At 45.8% G+C, this 16203-nt stretch overlaps 1 protein-coding gene across 3 annotated transcripts in view; it reads right to left on the bottom strand.

Annotated features, from left to right (window-relative positions):
• Window positions 1–10255: 10255 nt before the first annotated feature.
• Window positions 10256–16203, bottom strand: part of GATAD2A (GATA zinc finger domain containing 2A) — a 44289-nt gene continuing 38341 nt past the window's right edge. The window contains exons 7-11 of one of the 3 annotated variants that reach the window (XM_010563209.1): window positions 14937–15104; window positions 13825–14104; window positions 12967–13256; window positions 11938–12124; window positions 10256–10969 (exon numbers count right to left, since the gene is read on the bottom strand). In XM_010563209.1, the coding sequence (XP_010561511.1) occupies window positions 10839–10969; window positions 11938–12124; window positions 12967–13256; window positions 13825–14104; window positions 14937–15104 (1056 nt within the window). In that variant the 3' untranslated portion in view covers window positions 10256–10838. The remainder of the gene's footprint in view (window positions 10970–11937; window positions 12125–12966; window positions 13257–13824; window positions 14105–14936; window positions 15105–16203) is intronic. The other 2 variants (XM_010563208.1, XM_010563207.1) reach the window with 2 other exon arrangements.

The following is a 16203-nucleotide window of genomic DNA, read 5'->3' on the forward strand; positions in this document are numbered from 1 at the left end:
GGGTGAGCACGCACCGGTAAGCGTGTGCTAAAAAGCGTGCACCCGCCAGCAAGCATGCAGCAAAAAAACGTGCGAGCGTGCACCCACCCGTGAAGAGGCCCCTGGCAGCATGCCCACGGTCCCCCAGCCCCTCGCCCCCCAACCCTGGCTGCATTCTGTCGTCCCCCCCCCCAGCCCGAAGGACCCTGCAGCTCTGGGTGGCAACACAGCCAGCACCCACCCTTTTATCTGTGCAACCCCCCCTACCCCAGCCCTGGGGGTCCCAACTGTGCTGCCCCAGCACCGAGGACCCCTACAGCACCCTGCACCCCCCGCGATGGTTTTCCTCTGCAACCCCCCCCCCGGCTCTGTAAGCCCTGGGACGCTTCAAATCAAGGTCACTCTTGTCTTAAGCTCTAATCAGCGGCCGTAATCCCTCGGCTGCCACGGGGACTTAATAACTTTGCAGATGGCACGGCTGAAGCCGCCGGGCAGGCGCCCACCGGGGTGCTGGGTGGGTGGGGGAAGAGGACACCCCAGGGAGTAGGGACACTCGGGCTGAGTCCCACGGGCAGCAGCTCCCTGCTTTCTCCAGCATCGATTTGCTCCCGGCCACCCGTGGGAGCCATGGGATGGGGGAAGGATCGCTGCCTCCTGGCCCAAATCCTGTCCGTGGAGGACATGGGGACGGGTGAGCCCAGGGATGCTCGTGGTCCTTACGGGATGCACCAGCAGACACGGGGAAGGCTCCTGCTCTTTGCCCCATCCTGAGCGACCCCGTGGGTTCGTTAGCACCAGCACCCAGAGCCAGGGTCATCCTCTGCATCTACTGCAGCTCGTTCAGCCTTTATAGGAAAAGACTAACTTGGTTGGCTTCCCCAGTACCGAATCATTTCATTCCAACCGAATTTGCAGGACAACCGAGCTGAGAGGTGGGAAAAGACCCTTGCAGGGGAATGAGCAGACACCCCTGACCTGCTCCCTGTCCCCGGACCTTGTCCTCCTGCCCCACTTCTGGCAGAGATGGGAGTTAAACCCAACAGCAACCCGTGATTCTCACCGACATCCCTCGGGGAAGCGCCTCTGGAGGGGAAAACACGGCTGTTTTCTCCCCATCCAAGTGCTTTCCTGGTGGGTGCCCCTGGAATAAGCTGCACCTTCAGGCACAACCACAGATCCAGGTCTCCAGCAGCTACTTGGCCCATTGAGAAAACAAAACCGTTCCCTCGCTGTTAGCTTCGCTCACGCTTGGAGCAGGGAGCCCGGCCAGAGCACAGTCAAACCTCATCCCCCTCCGCTGCCGTAGTTTGAGCTGCAGCTTCCCCGGGGGGGTTCCCGCTCCCCAGCCACGTTCCCACCCCGGGAGCTGTTTCCCCACTTCCCGTGTGGTCCCTTCATTACCTCCATGGGCCCTGTGTGCTCCAGGGTCAGGCACCGAGCTCCCCCAGGACTCTGAGTTTTTTTCCCCTTTGAGGATGCTCCAGAGAAAAGGCTGCACCCTCAGGGGGGGCCACCCCTGCAGCGGCTGCTCCCCATCATGCCTAGGCTGATGGAAACCTCCCGTTCCCTTTTTTTTCCCCAGCTCTGAGAAGATAGAAAGCTATCGGTGGCTCATGATAAGCTCACTGAGCTAATAAGCCAGAAAAATGAAGGTGTGGAGGGGATGGGGAGGCAGCAGGGGTTTTTTTTTTTTGGTGGGGGAGGACATAACGTAAGCGGGAAATCACCGAGGGCACGGCTTGGACCGGCTCTGGACTCTGCAGATACTCCAGCCCCACCACACGCACCAGGGAAAGGCTAGAGCAAACCCCCAAAGCCACGTCTCGGGGATGAGGGCTTATGATTCAGGGGCTGAATTAAACACACCAGACGAGGGGAAAGGGAAGAGGAAGAAATTCAGCCTCATTTCCCAGCAGGCAGGGCTTTGTTCCTGGGTTCGGAGTGTTTAACGCTTACCTGTGGATTTTTCCGCTGGCAAATTATCCTAACGAAGCTGGCATGACTTTGGCAGGACACCTACGTGCATTCCCTGATCCAGCCTGGTTGTGCGCAGGGAGGGGGAGGAAGAAAAGCAGGAGAGATCAGTCAGCTCGTGTACAGAGAGAAATCCCCGTCCCTGAGCAGGCCAAAGCCTCCAGCTCCCCTCCACCTCGGAAGCCAAATTTCTGTGTTTAACTCCGACCGGGTCTGGTGGCTTTGCAGGACCCCGAGACCCCCTGGGTTGGGGAGCTCAAGGCTGAGGGAGATTCCATCCACAGGGAACACTGAGGCCAGAGCCCTGTCCGGCCGCTAGCTCCGTGCAAAGGCATCCCGGGATGTTTCATGCTACCTGCTAATTGCCAGAAGATGCAAAACCCATTGGGTCTTGTTCTGCTGCCTCCTCTGCAGCAGGGAGGAGGGGGACAGGCTGGAGCAACACCCTGGCATTTCAAACTTGGTGCACCGACAAAAACCCCAAAATCCATGATGCCGTCACCCTACCTGCAAGATGCATCGCTGTGGCACGGGCAGCTCGCTCGAAAAGCCACGTCTCTGGTCCAGGCAGCACAGGCAGGAACAGTACCGTGATATGGGAACTGCTGGGAATAATGTTCCGTGATATCAAGGAAAGAGCTGCCCAGCAAAGAGGGGCTGCCTCAGGCTGGGGGCTTACACCCACGGGGGGTCACAATCCCCCCGAATCCCGAGAGCCTGCGGTGATGTGGGTACCATGCAGGCATCCGCTTCAGGAGGAGCTGGCTGACGCTGAGGACGGTGCACGAGTGGGGTTGGGGTCTCTGGAGCAGACCGAGGGGGGACACCAAGTCCCCAGGGCTGCCCCACCGCAGCGAGGGTCAGCACGCCGGCTCCCACCCTGAGCTCAGGCAATGGGCGCAGTGCTGAGTGCCGGGACTGAGGGTTGCATAAATGGGATTATTTCTGCATCGTAGGGGGAAGGAACACATTTGATGAGGTTTCTGGGTACCACCACCTTGATTTACCCTTCTCTAGGGCTGTCAACTCAAAACCTCATAAATCCCATCAAACAGCTCCACCCAACCATTCTGAAACACAGGCGAAGCCGGTTGCGTAGCATGCCCCCAACCCACTGATCTCCCAGACCTGTAATTAGCAGAGGAGGCTCAGACCTGGCCCTAATTTTAGCAGCAGACTTCAAGGAGTCGGTCCTTTCAATGGCCACCGGGAAAAGCACCCGAGGGCTGGGGTGCCAAGCGCTCTCCTGCTCTTAAGCCCGATTCAAAAGCGAGGCTTTATTACTGCAAAAAGGGAACAAACAAAAGTTGGTCTGTTCTTCAGAAGTCATTGTTTCACAGCTTGGGTTGTCTGACAAATTTCCTTTTTAATAAATAACCTTTATCCTTAGGAGTGGAATTCCTTATTCAAATACTCATTATTAAGGCAATTATTAAGGCTTTTGCTAAGCAATAGCTCAATATTCCCATCTGATTCACCTGGAGGGAGAGAGCTTGGCTGGTTCCAGCATCCACTCGCCCACCCGCTCCCTGCCCTGAACCGAACCAGCCCTTTTGTTCCAGTCTGGGGTGGCCTAAAACTGCGTCATTTCCCCATCACCACCAAAGTCCAGAGAGGGGAGAGGGGGACTGACATGAAAACCAGCTTTTTAATATTTTACTTGTATTTAAAAGGGTTTTTATATGTCTCTCCCTGATACACCTGAAACCTACTGCAGCTGTAATGATGAAGAGGGGCTCCTTTGTTCATCATTTATAATTTACAGCAAAGAAGGTATTTAAAGAGCCAAACTTTCCCTTCTTTGACTGTATTAATCACAGCCTAAGCTTTTTCTTTTTTTCCCTGTGGCTGAGGCCAGCACATCAAGGTGCAGGACAGGATGGAGCAGCTCCCACCTTCCCAAGCAAGGCGAGACCCCCCCAGCCGGTTCGGAAGAGGGGAGCCCGGAGGAGCTGATGCAATCCCGCCCCGCTGTTACGCGGCTGCCGCATCACGCTCCCGCTTTTGGGACGGGGCCAAGTATTTGTAAGATCAAAACAAACCTGGAAGCCTCTTTGCTCCCGAGGGGATCCCCTCGGTGGGGAGCAGAGCTGGGGGTTCACGGCTGGTCAAGCCATGGGGCAGCCTCGACAAAGGGGAGGGAAGGCTCTGCTGTAGCTGACGAGAAATGGGAATTAAAAGAGGTTGTGGACAGAATTACAATGGTTATCAGGAGTGATTCAAATGCTCCTGGCTCTCGGTCAGGGCTCTGGAGGTGATGGGTTTCGCCGACACCCACAGGCCCTCCTCCTCCTCCTCCTTGTCCTCCCAAGGGGCTCAGCCCCTGCCCAGGCTGCTGGGAGCAGCAGACCTGTAATTTCCAGTGGCTACATTTCCTAACACAGCCCTTAAACTGGGAGTTTTTCAGGGTAGAGTGTAGTGGAATTAACCCTTCAGATGCCAGCAATATCTAAATTAGCACACACAATTAGCACAACAGAATTACCTCTGTGACTTTTGAGATGCTAACCTGCAGTACAGGACCCCTCTACAACGTTCTCTGGTTCAGCTGCCCCCCAGAGCCTGCCAGGTTCAGGTATTGCCATCTTCTTCTACCACTTCAATCCACAGTAGCTTCATGTCTTTGGTACCAAAATAGCCTAGCGTTAATAGCGTTCACTTCAGCAGTTTTGCATAAAAAGACTTCCTCGAGAAGAGCCTTCACCAGCACAGCAATTAAACAGCTTTGAGGAAAATGAAATAGCCTGAATTAAACTGGTTCCTGAACTTGCATATTCAGAAATTTAGAGATTTTTCCAATTCTAGAAGGTCAGAAGCAGCTTGTAAAGGACCCAAAAAAGCCCAAACATTTCAACCATCTGTGAACACTGAGAAAGGTTCAGGTCAAAGCTGACCCAGTTACGTCCAGCGGCGCCGGGAGAGGTGGACTGGGGGGCACCTGGGTCTGCCCGCACTGCTCTTGGCTGTCGGTGCAGATCTGCTTGTAGAACAAGGCTGCTCTTGCGGGGAAGGGGCTTTGCCCCTCCCTGTAACCTCCTCCTCACCGCTCTGCCACCGCACGCTGTCAGCAGGACCCGCAGAACACTCCTCCCATGGCGTCGGCACTTGCAGTTCCAAAACCAGGTTTTAAGACGCCAAAACAAGTCGTTCCTGCTTTCACCCAGGCTAAACCACTTTTCATCCTCAGCAATTTCAGGTGTTTCCATCAGGAAGGCTCGCCAGAGCACAGCCAGACAGCAACCATCACTTTGAAACTGCATCTTCCCATTTACCGTAGGACAGCAGCTCAGCCTGCGGCAGAGGACCACGGCTGGAAATGGCGATTGAGTATTTCTGGCAGGATGAGGCTGGGATGCTCGATGAGTTTCCAGCTTTGCCCAGGGACTAGCAGTTACGAGTTACAGACAGACAGACAAAAGCCCAGGGCTTGATCCAACACATGCACAAATCCTGAGTTACTGCTGTGGTCTTGCCCTTGACAACACAAATGCACACACTGCATATGGAAACATGAGTTGTAAAGAAAAAAAAAAACCCACCTATTTTTTTTCCCCTGCCTTCAAGCTGGCCTTCATTCTAGAGCAGGAACCACGTCCCTTCTTTCCTTTCTCCTCCCAAACCAGTGACTCTGGAGCATGGGCTGTTGGCAAAGCCACATTTCGCCTTGCTGCAAATCACCGTGAGCCAAAAGACAACAATGCATGGCTTCGGGGAACTGCCAGTACCACGAGAGAGTAAGGTGTGATGGGACTCACTACACGCCATGTCTGCGGCACTTCCCAGGCTGCTGTGCAATGTCCCAAAGGCTTTTTTTTATCCAGAATTGGGGCCAAAAATATTCTGGCAATGTTCTTGTTCAAGTTTGGAATCTAAATCTCCTTTCTCCTCCCAGAAGGTAGCAATCCACCAGCTTCTTCAGTTATCCTCGATTATTTAAATAAACTTGAAGAACACAGGGTTAAATTTCTCATTTTGGAATTGCAGAATGACCACAACTGCAGCTCTCCAGCTCCCAGCCCTCTCCGGGGCACGCAGGCAGAACACAGGCAGCTTATTTCATCTTCTCCGGCTTGCTTACTTGGGAGGTGAGGATTTTACGACAGGACACGTACAACAGATAAAAACCAAAGGGTAACCGAGTGGCAGAGAGCAGCAGTTCCAGGGTGAGAAGGGCTGAAGAGGTGTTGGTGTCTCGTTTCTGCCTGGAGAACGTGTGCCCCGTCCAGAGATGGCATCTATGAAGACATTTAATCCATTTGTAGCTTTTAATTTCAATCCACAAAATTCCACGTAGACTTTGTCTTCTCTTCTTCCTTTCCCGTTCTCCCATCAACCTGGTTTTTGGGGGAAGAAACTGTGCCCTTGCCAGAGGAAAGGAGTGGACCACAACCTCATCTCAAGCATCCTCACCTGTAAGCAAGTGGTGCGAAACAAAAGGTATCTCAAAACAGATATACTTGAAATAAAAGACAGACCCAAGAGTTTGTCCATTTGTTTATTGTCATTCAAATACTAAAAATCCCTCACAATACAATATACAGTTATTGATTTCAGATTCTTCTGCCATTGAGACTATCAGGTTTTAGTGGGAATTTTTTTTTTAATTTTTGTTTTATTATCAAAGATTTAGAGTCACAATAAATACGAGTGACAAAAACATACCCTGCGCTGGCGTAACATTACTCTGTTACACTCCTTTGTTAGATGATTATAAATTCTTTTCTTTTTTCTTGTTTTAAAAAAAGCACAAAGCAAGTTATTTCGCTAAATGCAATATACAACATAACTCTGCCTTAAGCAGACAAACACTACTGCGGTTCCTTGAGGTCTTTTTGCATTATATATATATTTATATATTTATATATTTATTATTATTAAAAAAAAAATGCCTTCTGTGCCCCCTCCTTCCAAAAGGAGAAAGTGAGAAATGAGCCAAATAGGGTTTCTGATGAGACCTGCCTAAGTCTGCTCTGCTCTACTCCTGCAGCCCAAGCCCCCCACATTCCATTCTGAACTGTACTTTGGTAGATTTTTTTGTTTTTCCTTCGTAAGCAAAAAAAAGTGACAACTAGGTCTGAGAATTCAGAGGTAAATGAATGGTTCCCTAAAACTATGATAAAATATCTACAGAAAAAAACCAACCCCAAACTATCTCAAATTTAAGATTAACCAAGAGTCTTCCTCACTATTAGAGCTGGAATGCCATGTACAGGAATCCCTAGAATACAAAAATTAGCAAAGTCACCCTTTACAGGAACTGGAAACGCTGTCCAAGTCGTTTGCGCTATAAAAATAAAAGGTTCAACCAGGCCACTTGTCGTGTTTCTGAGCGAAGGACTGCAACCTCGCCAACACTCAGAAATCAAACAGAAAATAAATTAGGTTATAAAAAAATAAAATTAAAAAAACCACACAGCTCCCAAATTGCAACACGGGTTTCAAATGAAAATCCGGGGTTTATTTCACAAGTTGCTAAAATCTAAGTACAATAGTCATTTTCATTATTACTGTATTATAAAATCTTGTAGTCGCAACGTCTCAAAGAAAGGTTATATGGCTTGCAAGAACCAACGCTGCTCTAACCCTCTCCCCAGGAGAGGGGGGAAGCAAGCAGCATCTGAGCAATGTCAAACCAGCTCATGCAGCAGTTTGCAGCGAAGCAGTGGAGGGTCGGGGAAACAGGACACGATGCCAGATACTCCACCTGAATGATACTGATTTACAGGTTAGACTGTCGAGCAGCACGTTCAGTCTCTTGTTCTGAGGGAGCTTTAAGTAAAACGGTCTTTTTCCAGGAGAGGGCCGATGAGGTGACTTTCGGACAGCTCTGCAGCAGAACTAATAGCCCTTACGGAGGCAGGAATCCCAAACATGACAGCAGTAGAAATAAACCAAAGATTTGTTCTTAAAAGCATTGTCTAAACCCCCCTCCTTCACAAATCCCAAATTATTTAACCTTTAGGGTGTAACACGATTATGTGAATATTCCATCTAACTGAGCTTTTCTATTTGTTGGTTTTTTTTTAGTTTTGTTTTTTTTTTTCTGCAAGAAGGGGAACATACAGATGGGGAGGAGGAGATTTGGAAAGACTGTAGCAAGTGTTTTAAGGACTATCTAAACGTGGCAGGGTACCTTAACTAGCCCAGTTCAACACTACTCAACTGAATACGCAGTTTTGACTACAAAGGAAGAAGCAATTCTTCTGGCATTTAACATACGTATACCACTGAAATATTTCCCTGGTGCATTTATCTAAAACTTTGCAGAAACACATATGGAATAAATATATCCTCTAAGTTACCTGCAACACTCCAAGAACCAGAGATTAAAAAACAATGTCAAAACTGGTTTGAATCCCGACAGCCTAATATCCATGTAGTATTTTCTGTTCAGTTACAAAGCCTTCAAAATAATTCTACCCCAATACGTAAGGTAGTATTTGCGTGATTTTCTTCTACATTAAACGAGAACAGATCGCGGTCTAGCATTGCTGAGGGAGCAATGTTTGTAAGACAGTATGTGCAGCCTCATTTTTATTTTCAGTTCCAAATCTTGAAATAAGCCTTCTCGATTATTTTAAGGCTTATCTGAAGTCTCCCCTATCCATTGTGCTGAAATTAAAATTTACAAGCTGCTGTACTGAACTGGCGGTATCCAAAAAGGTTCTGACATAGCTTTTAAAACAGGCAGGTTTAATACTTCTGCTTCTCTTTCCATTCCCCTTTTTTCCAGCATCAGCTGAAGCTACAGCTACTCCAACACTGGAAAGAAATTGTGACGCTGTCCAGGCTCTCCAAAAAGGCATTTCCATTTTAGTTTGAGAAGTTTTGTGTGTTCTTTTTAAACAAATGCACTCCCCCCAGGTGATTTAACAGTGCCAGACATTTGCATCAATGATAAGATAACGCAGGCAATTTGTCAGAAGAGAGAAAAAAAAAACCAAAACAAAACCAAAAAATCTCCACACAGGTAAGGAACTGAAACTTTTTCATAGTATTTCAAAGTGCAAAAATAAAATGCACTCAATTTCTCTCTCCACATCTCCCAATCCACAATATCTTGGAATGAAAAGAAAAATTAAAAACTCAAACCAATTCCTCTCATCCCCATTTAGCTCTTAATATACATTTGTAAAACAAACAAAAAACAAAGTCAAATTGAAATTCTAGGGCTTTATACAGCAACAAATACCATTTTGCAAAACTAGGTTTTCTATACTACTGAACAGTTTTCAAAGTATCTAAATACTGATATTCACACAACAGAAGAGGGGCTAAAATGAACGAGGTTTTTTTCACTATGCAATAGTTAGATCTGAAGGGGGACAACCCTATACAGTTATTGGTTTAAAGTTAGATCTAACAGCAACTGCTAAGAAAATAGATTCAGCATAGACTGAATAGTAACCCCTCCCCCCCTTTTCTTTTATATATAGATATATAGATATATATATATAATTTTGCAAATAATTCTTATCAGCACTACTTCTAGTACTGATATGCAACACAAGTAGTAAGGCATGTATTTCTGCCACTTGAATTCAACTTTAATTTGGGAGAAGCACAGGGAAGAGGGAGGGAAGATGACAGAAGAAAAAAAATCAAACTGGACCTGATGGATTTGGGTTTAACCTGTGGAATCCCCAAAATATATTAAAACCACGTAGAAACCTGTCCTTAAAGCAGGGTTACCTAAAGCTCTATCAAAAATGAAATACTGAAGTGATGGACAGAGGAGCATGCTTGGTACGCCTGGAAGAACAGAGCTCTAGAGGGATCAAGGTAGGCAGTCCTGCCCCCAACATGCCCAACACGTGCTGGCACGGTCATCGGGCCACCGCAGCACAGACCAGGAACGGCTGCTTCTCGGCGGGTATCGGCAGAGGAAGGAGCCTGAGACCTGACAGCAGCTTCCTGGTCCTCTGCTCCCTCCACTTGCCCGTTCTGATTGCGTGCAGCTTCTGGAATTCCTATTTTATTTTTTCTTTTTTTTTTGAGTAAAATTGCTCAAAACAACAACAACAACAAAAACCCTCCAAAAAGAAAATAATCAAAAACAGTTTCAACTTTTAAGTCTCTGGGAACATATGAAAGGCCCAACTGCTCTTCGCTGAATTAGAAAGACTGAACAAAGGTGTTTGTCTATTCAGTAAATTAGATTTTAGACTACCAACAGTTCAAAGTCTATTCAAAACAGAATCCAACAAAAGTGAGAGACTCCTGCACTGGTTCCCACCTGCCAGACAAGTTTTGGTGGCAGCCAGTCCCTTAGAAAAAAAAAAAAACCAAACCATACTCAACTGGAATTTGAGTTTGCACTTATTTATCATTAGCTCATCATCAGAAGATTTTGAAACATTATAATCTGTAGACTGCCTTCCTGGCTAGAGGAGGGGCAGGGAAGAAAAGCAAACATGAACGTGGCTCACTAAATGCATCTGCAAGATCAGGTTGAAATTCCTCTCTCCTTGAACTGACATCCATACTCGATCGCGAACGAACACCGTGTTCCTGGTGAACGGGTAGTTATTAATAAAGAAACCAAAGGCAGAGAGTCATTTAGTCCTCCTTTTGTGCTGGTGACAAAAAAATCCAAACTAAATACATAAAGCCAAAAAAAAAAAGAATTCTTCCCCTTCCCTGACAGCCTTCATCATCAGTCAATCATAAGAATCTGAGAACCAAATGAGCTTAAGTCTTTCCCACCCACATGGTGTCATTTTCTCATAGCAGGGACAGCAGCACTCGATGGGATGAGGAGTGGTCTTCTTGCATCCTATAAAGCCTGGGGCATATCCAGCTGGGATTAAAGCAGATTCCACTGTACTGTGGTATAAAAAGGATGGCAGAAACAGGAAAGTCTTCCTCTCGGGCATTCCTCTGCATTATTTCCACGTGGCGGACTGTGGGATGGACCGTGGGGGAATCATATCCAGGAGATATTCACGCTGGCGGTCTACTGCTGAAGATGACTTGTGCACAGCTAAACTAGGATTAACAAAAGGTAAAGCCCCACCTGACAAGATATAAAAGAGAAGAGAGAACAAGTGTCACAGTATGACACGAACAGGAGACAAAACAGTGGCAAAAACACACTATTCGCGTTTCACCCACGTGAAAACGGATCATCTAAGCATGGATCATCTAAACATGGGGCACTACTGGCCACGGAAGTCAGATGCCTTCAGAAGATGAAAGCTTCCAAAACCACCTGAACAAACAGGAGCAAGATTTTGTACCAGAAATGAAGATTTGAGCAGGCTAGAGCTCTCTACAATGAAATTACATTTTAAATGATAAATTAATCTGTCAGGAATAAAAAAATCAAAAGAAATCCATTCAGTACTGGGCAAGAAAGTAGATCACAGAAGAGCTAGTTGCTACAGTGTTTCCCTCCTGGAGATCCTAATTATCATTTAAGAAAACAAATGACTCTTCTCCAGTCAGATTCTTATATATATATATACACACATAAAATTACATTAGAATTTATAATTTCCATTTATCCAAAGCACCAGCTTTTATTACTTCAAAACCTGAGGAATGCTGGGAGTGTGCACTGTAGCCTTACCTAGAGCAAAAACATTTATTTACTGTATGTTGCTTTCAGCAAGAGAAAACACCAGTCAAAATTAAACAACTGAACTAAAACTCCCAGAAATGAATGACAAACTCCTGCAGCATGGTACTGGCTGTGCATACGGACTCAGTGATGAACAGTCTGACATTACATCTATTTAGTCTATTTATAAATGTGTAAAGCAGTAGTTTTTATTTGGTAGCACCACCCGATTGCCCCTTTTGACAAGCATAAACCACACCAAAAGCAAGTGCCAACACCAATATGAAGAGCAAAGCCTCGCTATCATCGGGCTTTCATGCAGGAAGTGTCAAAGAGAAAGCATCCTTACCCAAAGAACTATGATTGTTGGACAGAGTGCAGCTAGTAAGTACAAAGAAAAGAAACTTTAGAGAAAAATCTACCTGTATTGATGGGAGTCTTCTTCCAGGCGGCAGCGCTGCCCTTGCTGACAGGTCTCTCAGCATGCTTACCTGGCCTACTCCCAAGTGCTGCTGCAGACGATGCATTCTGCAACTTGGGTGACTGGCTAAATGCATGCAACACTCCTCGTGGAGCTCCAGGAGGACCTCGAGACATCTGGCTAGAAGTCTGGCAAGAGAGCAAACGGTAAGACAGGTGTAGCAGTTTTCTGTCTCTCAAGTACAATAGCCTTGATGAATCTTTACTGCTCCTCTCTCCTTTCTTGGCTTCATCTGCCAAGCCTAGAATGCATTACTATAGTTTCAGGGCTGAAAACTTCCAAGACATCTCTACAACAAAATAAGAATCAGCTTTCTACTTCTGAAAGCACCTGTAAGGATGAGGAATTATAATAACTGCAAAGCAGCAAAAAAATGTGCTGTGTAAGCATCTCCATACACAGGCAACACTACTTCCCTGACCTAAATAACCAGTACCTTGATTATTTCAACTCAAAGCAGCACTTAAGCAGCTTCTGTCTTCCTCCAACTGAAAGGTGGTTTTACAAGGTGTGTGAGACCTTGGCTGCTACCATCACCTTTAAACTTCACCAGCAACATTACGTGTTCCTGGCTCAAGCCAATTTTTTTCTATCTTAGGTTAATTTACTCTTCTGCCTTTGGTGCTGGAGCACCTCTTTCCATTTGGTACATCCTAAAAAAAAATTCAGGAACAGACTTTGCAGGATAGGAGTTAAACACTCTGAATAATTACAGTGACTGCAGAGAAACACCACTCTCATCTGTTCTTCAGGTACAGAGAACGTAATTCAAGTATCAGGTCCCCACATGACAAAAAACACTTTCACCAGCCTGGTTTTAAGTTTACACTCAAACACACACACTGTGGAGCTTAAATAAAGCAAGTCCACATATCAGTTTCATGCCAGGATATCAAACACTTGCGCTTGGAGCCACAGGACCCTTGCCCCATCATCACCAAGATCTGGCTTCTGGTGGACAAAGCCTTACCTGCTTGAGTGAGTGGTGCTGCACTATAGGGTCTGACTTGGTCTGTACAGGAGATGCAGTCTGTTGCAGTATCCTTTGCTCAATCTCCTGCTCTTGCTGCAGTGCTTTTACGAAGGCAGCCTTCAGTCGGTTAGTGTGCTCAGCTTTCAAGGCCTTTTTCTGATTTGATGTCATGCAGGTTTCACACATAATGGTTCCATTCTTCTCCTCCCTCCAACGGCAGGTGAAGTCAGTCTTACACTGAGCACACATATAGGGCTCGCGAGATGATACAGCAACCGAAACTTTACCTGGAGAACACAATCAGCTTAGCTCAGCTCCACCTGTGGCTTCCACGAATGAATAATACTTGAGAAAACTCAAGAATATTACAGCATAAAAAAAAAAACAAACCAAAAAACCAAACCCAAAGCAAACCCTCCACCCTTAACTCTCCTCAGTCTGAAGCCTTTTGCATTACTAAATCTTTAAACTCTTTACTTCTGTGAATGTGTGCGTAGGTATCTGGCAGATACTTCTTTAGACTCTGGTTAGAGAATTTAGTGGCGATAGACAAACAAGTGGCTGATAGGAAGTGAACAGCTCTGGGGAGAACTAGATGCATTTTAGAGAAATCTTTTCAACCAGTGTCTAGCCCATGAGAAATCTTAACTTTTTTTTAGAATTTTTTTAGACCTTCTTTATAATTTTAAATAAAACAGTTTGAAAATTATTAAAGGAATTGAGTCTTAGATTTGACAGAGTATGACAATTTAATCCTGTGACACCTGAAACTCACTGCTGCCTGCTACTGAGGTAAAGTCCAGATGGGAAAGATGCTCTTCTTGCCTTTGAGGAACACTTTTAACACTATCTCACCTTGAGTTTCCAGCAAATTCTGCACAACTTCTTCCAACCCGACTAAGTAAATAAATTCGTTATTAGCTGCACTTGGCAGGAAGTTCATCTCTGGTGCAGGTGGTTTGGGAGGAGGGATCTCCAACAGCGTCTTCTCCAGCTGCTTCCGCAAGGCGAGCTTGGCAGCGGCTTGCCGGCTAGCCGGCGAGTCGTTGGAGTTGACAATGGAAGCAGCGCTGGTCGTAGTAGCATTAGCCTGAGCGGATGTCACGGTTGTACCTTTGATTGAAGTTGGTGAAGCCTGGGAGGAAACACGACACAGCTTAGTGACAAGTGCCAGATGGTTTGGCACTTTTAAGACACGTGCTTCTCTCCACCAAGAGGGACGAGAGGGAGGGAAGCAGCGTTGGCTCCAACACTGTGTGGGGTGTTTGTGTGCAATGAAAGCTGGCTGCTTGGGACTAGACTGAATTGTCTGCTTCTAAATCTCATTTTCGCATGTGACCAAACAGATCACAATACATATGTTTACTGCAACTTTGTACCTCCTGGTACAAATATTACCTGTCATCTAACACTAATTCTTTTTCTAAAAACCTTTATTTTTCTTTACTGATAATTCTTATAATTTTTTTAGAAATTCTAAAGAAAAAAACAAAAAGGAGTCCTTTTCCCTATGATTTTGTCAAAGCACTGACTTTAAATTGTTTCCTTTATCTACAGCACTTGTATGGCAATATCAGTGTTAGATGTTAAGTTGCTGCTTCAGTATCTCTTGGTGTTTCAAAGAGGAGGGCTAGCCCATTTTCAGCTCTGTTTACAAGAACACTCATTTATGCTTCTTACGGAAGAGAAAAAAAGATATCCTAATGGACAGCAACATTCAGTTCACTGAAACACTTATTTCTTTCCAATATTCTGTAATGGTTTTCTTCATTCCTATGTCCAGGAGGTGAATGTGAACAGAGAAAGGGACTGCATGGGAAGAACAAGGAGCAGTAATAAGTGACCACATCAGTTAGATGACAGCAGGTCACACCAATTAGATACAGTAACCCAACGATCATTAATTACAACTGTTCATCTCTGTTCCTCTGAATGTTATGTTTGGCACAGAATCTTACGGAACTCACCTGTGGGATATTGACAAGCAGGCTGGTGTTGGGGACATTGGCGACGCGGATCAGACCCTGCTGGATAATTCGCTGCCCCTGAATTTGTACGCTGGGGACCGATGCCCGCGGTGCCAGCAGCAGTGGAGGTGGCCCCGTGCTGGAGTGCTGTCGGATGTTGTGGATTTGCTGGGAAGACACAGAAATGGGCTGATGCAATGGTGCCATGGACAATGGGGAGGATTAGATAGTGGGAAGTAAGTGGTGGAAGTCGAATGGGATGACATGAGACAGTGGAAATGAGGCAAGGCAGGGAACGCAAAGAAAGCGTGACAATTAACATCCGCGCCAAAATGTGATGTTTTTCCCTTTCCCTCTGTCAAAATGAAACAAGTAGAAGGTAATGTGAAGAGATGCTTCTATGTGAGGCCATCACATTACGGCCAAAACAGCTGTGCCCAAAATCTAAGTTTCCGAGTCAAATTTCTTTCAAAATGTATAGTTGTTAAGCCTGTTTCATTTTAAAGGCATTAGGAAAGCTATTTCTTAGAATGAGGTTTTCTCCATAATCAGAATAGAAAGAAAATGAAATACCAAATCTCTACCTTCCTCCTTAATGCTGGCTATGCAACAGATAAAAGCAGACCTTTCACTGCAAAATAAATCCTCATTTAACAAGGAAATATTTTTTTCCTGGTATCCCACGAAAGTCATAATTTTAGAAGACCATATCAAATTGAACATTGCTTTCCTACTCCTTTAGTGACACCACCATGTTCTGTTATAGGTGATAAAGACCCTGCAAAGCAGCACTTTCAGACATCCAGTCAACTATCTCATTTCAGCAGCTCTTATTCAATTGCAAGACAGACACAATGAGGAAAGAAACCCTGAATTTTAGCATTTGAAAAGGTGAAACTGATATGACAGAAAGAATAATGAGGGGGAAAAAAATGGAAGAACGAGGGATTGTGTTTCGTTTCCTCTGCTGCCGCTCTCCTAAAAAGCGGGTGAAGCTGGACGCCTGTAAATTAACTTTCATAATAAAGGCAAACAAACTGCTTTGGCGCAGCTAAGGGAAGCAGCTACACAGGTAAGGCAGTATCTTGCATCATCACAGGATTTTCTCATGCTTCACTGGAAGCATTATTGGAGAGCACAATATGCAAAACTGGAATGATGCAGGACCTTTCAGTAGCAATACATGTAGCCATACTAAGAAATTTCAGCAAGAGCTTCGTAGGTTCCCTCCAGACAAGCACAAAGATGACTAAGAAAAGTAGTTAAG

Source organism: Haliaeetus leucocephalus, unplaced genomic scaffold, assembly GCF_000737465.1.
Source record: "Haliaeetus leucocephalus isolate CR32 unplaced genomic scaffold, Haliaeetus_leucocephalus-4.0 Scaffold164, whole genome shotgun sequence".
Lineage (NCBI taxonomy): Eukaryota > Metazoa > Chordata > Aves > Accipitriformes > Accipitridae > Haliaeetus > Haliaeetus leucocephalus.